This window comes from Urocitellus parryii, chromosome 5, assembly GCF_045843805.1.
Source record: "Urocitellus parryii isolate mUroPar1 chromosome 5, mUroPar1.hap1, whole genome shotgun sequence".
In the NCBI taxonomy this organism is placed as follows: domain Eukaryota; kingdom Metazoa; phylum Chordata; class Mammalia; order Rodentia; family Sciuridae; genus Urocitellus; species Urocitellus parryii.
The window spans coordinates 58,228,483-58,241,938 of NC_135535.1; the positions used below are offsets into that span (position 1 = coordinate 58,228,483).

At 50.3% G+C, this 13,456-nt stretch overlaps 1 protein-coding gene across 2 annotated transcripts; it reads right to left on the reverse strand.

The window, feature by feature from the left end:
- Positions 1-67: 67 nt before the first annotated feature.
- Nab2 (NGFI-A binding protein 2) lies at positions 68-5,802 on the reverse strand. Of its 2 annotated transcripts, XM_026398368.2 has the most exons (7): positions 5,589-5,802; positions 3,331-4,204; positions 2,765-2,898; positions 2,383-2,434; positions 2,158-2,290; positions 1,758-1,949; positions 68-805 (listed from the first exon to the last, which is right to left on the reverse strand). In XM_026398368.2, exons 1-7 carry the CDS (start codon positions 5,669-5,671, stop codon positions 696-698), a joined length of 1,578 nt encoding a protein of 525 aa, XP_026254153.1. In that variant the 5' UTR covers positions 5,672-5,802; the 3' UTR covers positions 68-695. The 2 variants fall into 2 exon arrangements, with proteins under 2 accessions (XP_026254153.1, XP_026254154.1); XM_026398369.2 differs by lacking the exon at positions 1,758-1,949.
- Between the last annotated feature and the right edge of the window lie 7,654 nt (positions 5,803-13,456).

The window sequence follows — 13,456 nt, forward strand, 5'->3', positions numbered from 1 at the left end:
AATAATCTACTGTACACAATCTGAAAAGAAAGACGCTCTAAGTGTTTGGACAGATGCTGCAGTCTGGCCTTGCCTGGGGAGACCCTGAATCCAACCCAGGCCTCCCAGGGGCAGGTGGAGGAAGTCTCCATCCATCTCCTCCAGAGGGCATGAGGGAAGAACTGCTGAGGACTCAGAGGAGAGAGGGATGGACCGGCAAACTGCAGCTCTCGTTAAATTAAAGAAACAAACTAGAAGCACAAAAATGAGGACAGGGAGGGGAGGAGGAGGAAAGGTCCAGTGTTCTCAGGCCCCCCTTTCTGAGAGGAAATGTTGCCATTTTTAGCTGCTGGACCTTCCCAGGGAAGTCCCTTATCCCATGTCCAAACTCAGTCCGGACTGTTCACACCACTGGTGGCCACCTAGAGAGAATGGGAGTGTGTTTTGTGAGGGAGAGGAGAGCCCCAGCTGCCCTGGAGGCAGAGTCCTTGCCCCTTGCTTTGGGCTCTGGGCAGGGGTGAGGGGGCACCACGCACCCTCCATGTGTCCTCTCGCCAGGCCCCCGCTCATTATTGCTTGAAGCCCCATAGTCCTGTGCCCATGGAGCAGGTGGGGAGGCAGGAGGAGGGCAGCGGAAGGATTGGGGTGGTGACTTGGTTCCAAGGATGGAAAGTGAGGGTCTGTTTGAGCCAGAAGTTGGGGTCCTGGGTCCTCCTTCACTGCCGGCTGGCCTCGGCCTCCACTTTCACACTGCTCCTGCGACCCTCCACCAGTGCGGGATGGGGTCCTGGGGCCGGGCATCGGTCCAGCAGTCCCTCTTCAAACTCTGCAAGGAAAAAGCATAGGTTAGAAAACAGTGGGGCAGAAGCTGAGGACAGAGAAGCTACGGACAGAGGCTAGGGCAGAGAAAGCTGTGAGACATACTTAGTTTATTGAAATGCTATCTAATGCCCTCTGCCTGTGCCCGGGGAGGGGAAGGTTCTGTACCCAAGTATGTGCAGCCCCCCTCCCCTTTCTGGCCGTGTGTAGCTGTCTCTGTGTGTGTCTCTGTCTCTGCCGCCTCTGCTCTGCTGGAATTTCTGGTTCTGTCAGGAGCCGCGGGGGCGGTTTGGCTCTGACCTCTCCCTCTCCCCCCTTTCCTGGCTGTGCCACCCCCACTCATCTCTGGCCCCCACCCAGGCCCCACCCACCCTACCATTGCTCCCCCAAGTTTTCTGGTAGCCAAATCAAGGGGATCACAGGAAGCCAGCCTCCCAGTTCTTCCCTCAAGAAGAGTCCCCCTTCTAGTCCCCGCCCCCACTTCCCACCCACGCAGAGTTTAAAAATACCAAGCCAGGGTTGGTGGCTTTGTCTGCTGCGTCACTCTCAGCCCAGCCGCTGCCCAGCCCTCTGCTGGCCCACTCCCTCTTCCCCTGTCCACAAAGCAACCCTCTTTGGGCTCCCCTGCTTCCAGGCTGGGCAACCCATCCCCACAAATCCTAGCCTGCTCTACCCCCTGAATCAGTGGAAGTTCTAGACACGCTACTCTTATTAATGACACTTCTTTCTGCTGCCTTCGTCCTCCATTCTCTACACCCCCTGGCCCCTCTTCTCAGATCTTTACCAGGGTCCAACCCCCCCAATGGGAACAGCAGCACCCTCAACTCCACAAAAGGCCTGATTAGCTGGAACCCCTCCTACTGTCCCCTCTTCCTCCCCCCAGGTCCCAGGATACCAGGATTGTTGTTTGGGGCCTGGGTGACTGGGGTGATTGGGGACAGCACTGCTGCCTGCCTCACCTGCGAGAGGTGGCTTCGCAGGCACACAGGGGCTGAGGCGGCCCACGCGGTCATGGGAGACGAGGCGGGCGAGCCGCAGCCCCTCATCCATCAGTGTCTGCTGCAGGATGTGGCGGCTCCATAGCCCATGGGCTGGCAATGCCAGGGGCAGGTCAGCAGGGGGCGGCGTCAGCCTTGGGCACGACCCCACAGCTGTGGGCATGGGCACTTGTCAGGTAAGGGGCTGCAGCCAATGGAACCCCACCCTCATCCACACAGCCAGACCCATAGGCCCTCTGTCCCCATCCAGCCAGGCGTCCCAACCCTGTTCCAGGCAGTGGCTCCTGGCTCAATCCTCCCACCCACCCACCCATCCCTGTCTTCCCACAATGAAGAGAGAAGTGCTCTAATGCATACTCACCCTGCAAGTGTCCGTCTAGACTCTCCCCAGACAGGCTAGCACTATCCTCTTCCAGACTGGGACGATATGTGGATGCATAGGACTCAGGGGCTGGTGGAGGCTGCTGGATTTCAGAGTGACTCTGTTCTCCAACCTGTGGATACCCCAAATGGGAAAATGAAAACATGGCAAAGTAGGAGGCTGGGGCAGGCTTTCCTACCCCTACAACATCCCATAAAACATTACCTCCTGTTTGAGCTTCTTTAGAGGGGGACCTCCTAATTCTTCAGAATGGAGCCTATAAAGATGAAAAGATTAAAGGAGATGAAGGGGAGGGCCACATGATGGTCAAGGTATAGAATCTGGTCAGGGACATGCATTACTTGAAAACTCTGAAAAGCTGCTAAGTGAGTAGGAGTCTCCAGCTCAATAGCTGCTGTGGGGGGTTGGGAGGAGCCAAGGCAGACGGGAGGAGGAACCAGACCTCAGACAAGTTAACTTGGCCAAAGGCAAAGCATGCAGGTGGGTGGGAAGAAGGTCTAGAGCTGCCTGAACTGGAAGTCGGGATGTGATCCAACTCCTTGGCAGCATTCCAATCTAGGAAGAACCCCCAGGGAAGGGGTCTCACCTGGAGCCCTTCAAGGATGACAGGTAGGTGCTCTCTCGGGCCACTTGTCGAGACAGAGAGAAGAGTTCCACCCTCCGAAGTAAGAGTGTATTGTCCCTCATGCAGAACTGGGCAGCAGCCTCATTGATGGTCAGCTGTGGAGGAGGCACAGACAGAATCCTAACTCCCCCATTGCTTTACCCAGACCACCTCACCCCACTTTACCATCAAAGAGACCTATCCACAGGAGGCTTGCTTTGTTTGGACAATACACAGCAATTTTGTAAGGGAGGAAGACAAGAGAGCAGCACCCACTGCTTCCTAGTAATGCTCAGGGCCTCCTCCACTCCTGTGGGGTCTTAAGTAAATACTACTGAGCAGCTGAGCTCTTGCCTATTATCTCTGCTCTCCTTGCTAAGAATGAAGGCATTGCAGCAGCCAGGGTGGGTGTGGGAAGGAGGGGGTCCAGGACAAGGGTCCTGGTCAAGGGGCAATGAAGCAGAGCTGGAGAACATAGAAATTCTCAAGAGGTAAGCAGACTGAAACCTAAGAGTCAATGACAGTACTGAGAGGACCTGGGTCCTCACCTCATGCAGGCTGAGCTGCTTGCCCTCCCGCCGTTTGGAGTCAAAGCGGCCATAGATGATGCTGTACTTGCGGATCTCCTCTTCCTTCTGACTATCATTATCATCCATCTCAAATATGTGCCCCACACTCCGTGCCAGCTTCTTATTCAGCTTCAGCAGTGATGTGACCTCCCCGGCATCACCCCTTGGGAAGCTCCGGAAGATCCTCTCCACACTCTCCACCACCATCCGTACCATCTCTGGCTCCAGCCGGTCTGGACCACCCCCAGCACCACCTGCTGCCATCCCCCCAGCCCCAGTCCCCTCAGGGACTCCTCCCCCTGCAGGTGGGGAGAAGGGGGGTGAACCAGACTCCTCTTCTCCTCCTGCTCCAACGTCCGACTCCGGAGTGCTCCGGCCTGGCCAGATCCTGGGGTCCCCAGCCCCAGGTCCCCCAGGCAGTGGTGACAGTTTCTCTCCAAGTTCAAGGGGGCTCTTGGGGCTAAAACTACGGGTACTACCCGCCTTTTCCCCTGGGCTGCCATGCCCATTGCTCATGCTCCCTTTCCGGGTACCCGCAGTCTCAGAGATCTTGAAAAGCGGAATGCTAGAGACAGGCACAGCAGGGACTGGTTGGCTGAAGAGCCCTGGATTGGTGGCCCACTCTCTCAGTGCCTTCTGCAGGCGTCGGACATGGAGAGGCTTGGTGGCCATGCCCACAAGTGCCATGATCTCCAGGAACTCCTCCTCCCCAGCCTCACACAGCTGCTGCACATCATCCCCTCCTTGCTGGATGAAAGTCTCATAGTAGGAAAGGAGATTGGCCCGCTGCAGGACCCGGTACAGCTGCAGCTCCCCCAGTGTCCGAGGCAGTGCCATGGCTCGGCCACTGGCCCTGAGGAGGGTACAAAAAAGAGGCAGTCAGTGCAAATGCCCCTGCTGGGTACCAACCCACACTAACAATTGACCTCTCTTTCTTGCCTCCTCTTCTTCCCCTCCCTCCTTTGAATACTCTTTCTGCCCAATGTCCAGAGCTGAACACAGACTATGAGAATGTGGCACTCTTGGAGGCTTAACCATGATAGAGCCTTCACAGGCTAACCTTACGCACCAAAAGCCAGTTCTGTCTATTTATAGTCAGACTCTTACCCTTCATCTTCATCTTCGACCTTTTTGGTCTGGGACAAAAAGACCTGGAGTGCTGAGGCCCATTATCGCACCTCTGAGATGGCTGGACCTTTTTTCTCCCTCAAAACAATCCTCACATAACTTGCCAAAGTAAAGAGAATATAGGAGTCTCTCCTACTCACAGTGGGGCCCACTGCTGGGGCCCACTGCTGGCCAGATAGCATCCCTGCCCAGGTGGCTGAGGGAGGGGTGTGGCCCCTTCCCTGGCTTTCCTACTCAGTGAGGCAGGTGGACCCTTCTCCTCTACCCTCAGCTTTCCCACAAATTAGGCGTTCCCCCTTGCTTTCTCCCTCCAAGACCTCTTCTCCCTTCCAGCCTGCCCAGTGCCCCTCAGTTGTGACCTCCCCTGGTGTGGCCTTCCCCACTCCCTCGGTAGTCCTGTCCCTTCAGCTCAGGCAATGGGGGAGGGGCGCCTCAATTGTTCTGCTCCGGGGCTGTTCCACCCACACACTCCCACAGTGGTAGCGTCTGTGGGCGAAAACCGCCTGGGGGCTCCCGCCTACTCTCCTCTCCCTTATTTTCCACCTACATCTTTAAGGAGAGTGGGGAGTCGCTGAAGGCCTCTTCAGCGAGAGGCTGCACACCGAAACTCCCCTCCCCACGCTGTGAAGGAACGGTCAAATACAGGAAGGGACGCCTCAGGCATCCCCTGCTTTAAGCCGGCTGATGCGCCTTTAACTCAAAGGCGCTAGCTTCTCCTGGACCCGGGGACCACGCTCAGTGCCAACAACACACTGATACAGCTGTGCGTCCCCCACCCTCCGTACTATCGCCAGCTCAAGCTTCTGGGCTTTCCCCAGGCACTTAGGGGGTCCCGCATTCTTTACAGGGGGTTCTCGTGCTAGGTCATGCCCATAGAGTAAATCTGGAATGGAGAACGAGATAGTACTCTTTTGTACTCCGCTTCATCAGCTCCTTGTCTTCTCCCAAGGTCCCCTAATTCAAAGACTCACCCCCTTTTCCATCAGTCTCCACCCCCCACCCCCGTCCCACTTCCCCACGTCCTCTCCTCGACCTCCACCCTCCGGACCCCATTCCTGAGTCCAGCTCCACCCATCTCCACTCCCCACCGCCTCCCTTTGCCCACTAACTTGAGTCTAGGCTGCTGAGTCCGGCGGGCGCTGTCCCCTCCGCCCGGCGGCTGCTCGGCTGTGGGGGAGGGCGCTCTGTGCATGGACGGTCGAAGACCACCCGGGCTGCCTTCTCGATGCCTGGCGCTCCGTGCCTGCTGCACGCTTTGCTTTGCCCGGCGCAATGCTGTGTCCACCGCTGTCCAGGCTCAGTCCCTCCCTCCACGTCTTCTCTCTCCGAGCCTCCGCGCCTCTGTCTATGCCTCTGCCCCCCCTCCCCGGCTGCGCTTGCCGCCTCTCCGCGCCTCCACCCCCGCAGGACGCACGGGGAGCGAGGCCCGGCGCTGCGCTGGCTGCTGGGCTGGCGGGAGGAGGGCGTGGGCAGAGCCGGGGGCTGGGGCTGGGGCCAGGGGTTGGGGGTGGGCGCCCGGGCCTTTGGGCTGCCGGAGACGCCGCAGCAAAGACAGAAAGGAGGAGACTGGGGCAAGAGGTGTGGGGGCGGGGGCGGGGGCTCGGAGTCAGGGTGCCGAGTCAGGGACTGAGGTGACCGAGGCCGGGCTGTGGAGGGCGAGCTTGGGGACCCAGCGGGCGGGGCGAGGTCGCTCCTTGCCGCCCACGCCGGATGCACAGCCGGCCCTCTCTGCGCCCACGTACCCACGTGAGCGCCCCGCCGGCTACATTCCTACTCCCCCCCCCCCTCCAAGCTGAGAGCGCTGTTTCACAACCACGCACAGGTACACAAAGACACAGAGAAGCGCACGTACGTGCACACTCGTCTAAACAACTACACGAAAGTCCGCTGCCCACACTCCGGCCTCGTGGTGCTTGCTGTTCGTGTGAATGTTAGAGGAGAGTATAGGGAAAAGTTGGTGAAGGCTTTGGGGTGCGCGGCTTTTTCTTGTGCGTGCATCTGACTCCCAGGGAGTGGTACTTAGGGCAAGTGTGAGCGCGGACTTCTGTAGGAATCCCTTAGATATCCCAGCGCCCTTCTCCAGCCCCAAAAGGAGTTCTTAGGATAACTCTCAGAAACACAGGCTTTCTACACCCCTGCCTCCAGTCAGCGCCGGAGTTTGGGGACTAGGGATGGGCGGGTTATGCTAGAAGTCATCAGATAGGTGCGTGTTGATTAGGTGCAAGGCGTTTTGTTAGTGATCTGGCAGGGATGGGGGGATGACACCCTATGTGCTGAGGTTGGGGACCTCTTGAGGAGTAGGTGGCAAAGCTGGGATAAGGAGAACACCTCTTCTAGGACTGTCTATTAGAGAACTCGCTGTAGAGAGTGTTGTGAAAGATGCGCAAGAGGTCCGGAGCGTCCGACGTGATTCCCAGTGGAAGAGCTAGAGGGAGGAGCTCCTTCAAGGAGCCTAGCCCCACTTCGCAACCCACCGCCCCTCCCCCCTTGCTTTCTCCTAGCCCCATCTGGTTCCCATTACACTCCCGCCCACTACTAGGAGGGCTGGTGGGGGGGCGGGCAAGTGGGGGTTTTAGGATGCGGGGAAGGGAGGTGGGGGAAAGCTAGAGGACTAGCCACTGGCCAGGGTCCCCTTAGATGCAAACGTCAGCCCCGCCCGCCCATTCCGCCCTTCTGAGTGGCTCGGTCAGGCAGGGCGTGGGTGGCGTGGGTCCCGGCTGGTTCTACATTCCAGCCTGGCCAGGGGACCTTTCTTTTTCTGGTGGGGGTAGGGGAGAAAGGGTGCGTTATTGGTTGGGAGGATCTCAGTAGCTCAGACTTTTGTCTTCATCCTCTTAAACACCACATATAATGTGGGTGGTAGAAACCAGTAAGGCCCCCCCAATCCCAAACCTCATCCTGCAAGGAAGGACCTTACCTAGAGGGGCTCCCTCCGGGGGCACCTCCCAACACCCTTGGAGGAGTGTTAGTGCCCCTCCCCCACCGCCACTCGGGTTATTTTGGAGTCCCGGCTGCCAGCCGCTGGCCCCGGGTTTCCACGTGCCCCCGCCCTCCCCCGCCCACGCTCCCCGTGACGCACATCCTCCGCCCACGCAGCCTCTGCTCCAGGCGCCCCCTCCCTCCCACCGGCCCCCCTGGGGCGGTGCTGAGTCCTGGGATCTGCTGGGCTACGCCCGTCGGTGGAAAGAGGCGGAGTAGGGCGTGAATGAAGGGGGCGGCAACTTGCTGGGTGATGGGCTACTGGGTCCGGGTCCAGGAAAGAGGAGGAGGGAGGAGCAATTCTGAGGGCTCCGGTCCCGCGTCCTGGGGCGGATGCTTGGCGGGAGAGGAAGGAGGGGAGTAAAATCCCGCGGAAGGGGCTTGTCCACTCTTTGAAACGCAGTCAGAAAGGGTCCGGGTGCGAACCTCTGTGTGGGAGAGTGAAACTACTGGGTATTTGTATCTCAAGATTGTCATAAGGTTCAAATAGAAACTATGTGACAAACTCTGCAAATTGTAGAATGCAAAGCAAATTTAAGACGCTATTGTCTTAAATAAATAAGCTCAGTACCCTGAGTTTATGTATTTATGTTTCTTTATATCTACTTGTATATCTGTGTCTCTGTCTATCTAGGTTTGTATTGGGGCCCATCTATGTGTGGATTTAAAAATATATACATTTTAAAAATCATTGACTTGTCAGGCCCCGCCAGAGGCCCAGAGCGCCCCCGCAGCCCGCGCCGGAGCTGCTGAGATGTCTGTTCTTCGCTTCCCTCCCACTCCTACCACCCCCACTCCCCTCCTACTCCCTTCCGTTGAGAACAAGGAATTTCCAGCCTTTAGCAAAGGGAGAGAGAGGTAGGAGAGACTAAGACCAGGAGAAACTATAGAAAAACATAAAGATAAGAGGGGTGTGTGTGTGTGTGTGTGTGTGTGTGTGTGTGTGTGTTGGGGGAGGGACAAAAAGGGAATGAGAAAAAAACAACAAAAATTTTCATTGCTTTTTCTGCATGGGCCGCATTCTCCTTAGTGTCCCACTTGGTCATTTAGGACCATATCGGTACCTGACTCACCTGCTCCCCCCTCCCCCATCAGTGTTCTCAAAATGCACACAGCAGATCAACCGATCTTATTTAATCAAAGTTTAATATTCTCTTTATTGTCTACACTGGTCTCTTCCAGGAAAGGAGACAACATCCTTGGACCTAGTTCTCCAGGAAAAGGGGAAAAAGATTGTGAAGAAAAGGGAGAAAGTGGGTGGAAGAGGAGTGAGGATACTGCAAACCAGTCACTGCGAACCAGAAGGATTGTTGTTCCCAGGCACGTGTAGATTTTCATCTAGCAGATTGCACCGCTCACTCCTCCTCCCCACTTTTTCACAGTGCCAAATGCTTGAAGACTCACTCACTGTGGCTCAAACTCACCTTCCTGGACCCTCTCCTTCCTGGACCACCTCCACGCCTCCAGGCAAAATTAATTCCTCCCACTTCTCCAAGGAGGTCTTTATACACTATTTCAATATAGTTGTATTACCCTCAGCTCAGGACCTCTTTAGAGGCCTGATACCTGGTTTGCCCTCTAAAATGAATGAATTGATGATGCTATTTACAGGCCTGAGCAACTAAGAAGAGGGCAATTAACACAAAATTTAGAGCAAAAGGGGCTGAGCCTGGACAAAATTGTTTTTAAGTGGAGACATTTGTTTTTATGTCTCTCCTCCTTAGTTTCCAGTGAGTCCTGCAAGTCTGGCTCATTGGCATTCTTAAATGTCCACTACTCTGGTAAGTTAATTCACACCCTGGTACTATACATAGAAAGCTGAAATCCTTGCTGGTAATAGAAAAAAATGAATATAGGGTTGGGGTTGTAGCTCAGTGGTAAAAGCTCTTGCCTTGTACGTGTGAGGCCCTGGGTTCGATCCTTAGCACCACATAAAAATAAATATAAATTAATAAAGAGATATATAAAAAAAGAAAAAATGAATATAAAGTAATGATTCTCCTTTTTCTTTTCCTCTCCTCTAATAACATCAGAATTTATGGTCTATGAAGTGTTATCCTTCAATTTAGTCCATGAAGTGTCATCCTTCAATTTCACGTGTGTGTGTATGTGTGTGTGTGTGTGTATGTACACACATGTGCTAAAGATCAAACCTAGGATATTAGGTTTGCTAGATTGCTGAGGCTGGTCTTGAACTTGTGATCCTTCTGCCTCAACCTCCTTAGTAGCTGGAATAATAAGGATGTATCTGCACTCACGACTCAGTTATTTTACAAGAAGTGCTTCACTTCTTAAAGACAAATGTTCCTGGGCTGGGGATGTGGCTCAAGCGGTAGCGCGCTCGCCTGGCATGCGTGCGGCCCGGGTTCGATCCTCAGCACCACATACCAACAAAGATGTTGTGTCTGCCAAAAACTAAAAAAATAAATATTAAAAATAAAATTTAAAAAAAAAAAAAAGACAAATGTTCCTAACTTCTTTCTATATAGAACTCAAGACTAGTAGGGGAATAGCCATACAAACAAATTATTACAACATACTGTAATAATAAGGGTACAAACTATGACAGAAGTGTTAAGGGGCAAGTTACCTATTCTGCCTGTTGTGAGGGACTGATTTAGACAGGGATCCAAGAGAGGTGATGAGGCAGTCCAGAATTTTGAGGTATGAAGAGATTTCTGGGAAGAAAGGAAGTCAAATCAGACCAGAGCATGTGCTTGTGTGGAGTCATGAAACAGAACTCCATGTTTGGAAAACTAGGCATTGTTTATTATTGCCGGGTAGAACATTAAGGTAGGTGGAAAGGTTAAAAATGAGCCCTGGGAGGTGTACAAGCGTGGTATTAAGGATGTTATACACCAGTATATCTCAAACTGTTGTTAAGGACTGGACTAAGCTTTTTCTTTAAAAAAAAAAAAAAGAAATTCTAATGTTGCCCACTAATTTTATAAAATACAAAAAAAGTGGATTAGAAAAAAAATCACCCCATTTTAAAAATTAGAGTTCATAAATATTGTTTCTCCCTCAGATTGCTAGTAAACTTCTTAAGCATACTTCTGCAATAGTTTTATTGCAGATTAGTATCAAAATATCAAACAGTATCAAACTTTGAATAGCAATTTGTAGTTTCTTTATATCTATGTTTTGGGTTTCATCCTACAGAGATAGATAATGTGGAACCATAAAGACTGCATCTTAGGAATGGCAGGGTCAGATCTGCATTAAGGAGCAAAGTAGAGGAAGGATTTATAACTGCAAAAACAGGGAAGCCAGATGAAGGAAACCAAAGGATGCTGTCGCTTCAAGATCCTCCCAGTGAGAAATTACAAAGTGCTGGGTGCATTTAGTGGCATGGAATGGAGAGGAAAGGACAGATCTAAAAGATAGAAAATAAAATCTATAGGACTTGGTGATGGCTGAATTGTTTTCATAAAATATTCACAATCTGCAATCCTTTATTTATAATAATAAATTTTGAAATTAGGAAAACCAAAAGTTTTTTTCATAACTTACTTGACACATTAAAACCTATTCTGGGGGCTGGGATGTAGTTCAGTGATAGAGCACTTGTTAAGTGCCAGGCCCTCCATCACTGAAAACAATAACAAAGCCTTCAACCTAATCTGAATTGTGCTTATTTTGTGGCAAAGAATCTGACCTAAACTTACATGAGATTATTTATGGTTTTCATTTATACCTCTTTCATTTATCTTAGTATCACTATTCATATGTCATTGCAGAAATATTAATTTGGTTAACAGGTGTTGTCCTAGATGCCATTACGATTGTTGCCTTGTATAGTGCATATGTGCCATTTTATTTTTCTAAAATTCAAGAAGTTCTGAACACACATTTACATCCAGATTTCCCACCCTATTTACTCATCAGCCTTGGCCTAAGTTTTTTTTGGCTATTTGCATAAATCAGATCCACCTGCAGATAATGAATATTCATTGTAGCGTGTGCTACATAGATTTTGAAGGTGAATCTCAAAGTGTTTTGAGTGGTGTCCTCGTTATTAAAATAAGGCAAAAATTACTCCTTTTTTTTCTGTCTTTTGGTACTGGGAATGAAGTGCTTTGCCACTGAGTGACACCCTCAACCCTTTTTATTTTATTTTTTAAATTTTGAGATGGAGGTGTATACGTGTGGGGGGTATCCCTAAGTTGCCTCCAGAGCTGCTGGGATTACTGGCCTTGAACCTGAGATCCTCTTGGCTCAGTCTGTGGAGTCACAGGTATTATAAGCATTGAAGTACTATATTGAACCAACAGCAGTCATTTGTGTGATAAGGTGTGATATATTTGTGGACCACTAATCTCATTACTGTATACTTCATTTACACATTTTAATAATCAGTAGTTAATGATCTTTTGGAATTAGTTCCCAAACCTGAAATTAAATTGCCTTTAGTCAAAACCAAAAAGCAAGCTCTGAATGGTGTGGAAGAAAAAATGGAGTGTGTGTGTGTTTATGTAAGTGTATGTGAATTATATATTTGTACATAATAGTATTCTGAAATATATATAAAATATACATATATACACATGCATATTACTAGACTTTAAGAACTATATTATACTTACAGAAACATTGAAAAGAGTGCAGAGAGTTCCCATGGGGGGGGTCGGCGGGCAGGTAACTGTTGATTGAACTCAGGAGCACTCAACCACTAAGCCATATCCCCAGTATTTCATTTAGACAGGGTCTCACTGAGTTGCTTAGTCTTACTTGCTGAGGCTAGCTTTGAACTCAGTTATCTTCCTGCCTCAGCCTCTGGAGCTGCTGTGATTACAGGCTTGCGCCACCACGAGGGGAGGATTCCCATTATTTACCCTATTACTATTCAACATTAGCATGGTATATTTTCCACCATTAGTAAAATATTATTCATTTACTATTATTATTATTACAATACTGAGGATTGAACCCAGAAGCACTGTAACACTAAACTATATCCCCAGTCCTTTTTTAAAAATTTGATACTTGGGATTGAATCCATAGGAACTCTAGCGCTCAGCCACATCCACAGCCCATTTTATTTTTTGAGAAAGGGTCTTGCTAAATTGCCCAGACTGGTCTTGAACTTGCTATTCTACTGCCTCAGTCTTCTGAGTAACTGGGATTACAGGTGAACATCACCATAGTCAGTTATTCATATATTATTATTGACTGAAGTTTGTAGTTTGTTCATATTTCCTTAGTTTTATTTTTACCTTTCTTTTTTCTGGTCCAAAATCTTACCCATAATACCACATTAAACTTTTTTTTTTAAGTTTTATAACTTTTTTTATTCTTATTTGTATTATTTTTTTTTTAGAGAGAGAATTTTAATATTTATTTTTTAGTTTTTTCGGCGGACACAACATCTTTGTTTGTATTTGGTGCTGAGGCTCGAACCTGGGCTTCACACAGGCCAGGCGAAAGTGCTACCGCTTGAGCCACATCCCCAGCCCTTATCCTTATTTTTATTTTTTTAACGTAGTGCTGAGGATCGAACCCAGGGTCTCACATGTAAGAGGCGAGTGCTTTACCGCTGAGCCACAACCCCAGCCCCTTGATATTTTTTTTTCATATTTTATTTTTTTAGTTATAGTTGGACACAATTCCTTTATTTTATTTATTTGTTTTTATGTGGTGCTGAGGATTAAACCCAGCACCTCGCATGTGCTACACGGGCACTCTGCCGCTGAGACACAACATCAGCCCCTGGTCTTGATAGTTTGAGAAGCATTTTTGATTACTGTCCTTCTGGAATTTGTGCAATATTTTTGTTTTGATTAAGACTGGTATTAACTAGTTTTTATTATTTGTTTTTGCAATGCTGGGGATTGAACCCAGGGCCTCATTCATGCTAGGCAAGCAATCTAACACTGAGTGACACCCCCAACCCTGTTATGAGTTTTGAAGAAGAATACCACAGAAGTAAATTACCATTTTCATCAGATGATAGCAAGGGTACATGTAATATAAGTGTGATTTATTGCTGTTGATATTG

Coding starts and splice junctions, on each gene's coding strand:
- Nab2 (XM_026398368.2), bottom strand. CDS start 5,671: ATGCACAGAGCGCCCTCCCCCACAGCCGAGCAGCCGCCGGGCGGAGGG. Junction 2,899..3,330: donor AGCAGCTCAGCCTGCATGAG/GTGAGGACCCAG, acceptor CCTCCTCCACAG/CTGACCATCAATGAGGCTGC. Junction 2,291..2,382: donor TAAAGAAGCTCAAACAGGAG/GTAATGTTTTAT, acceptor GGGTATCCACAG/GTTGGAGAACAGAGTCACTC.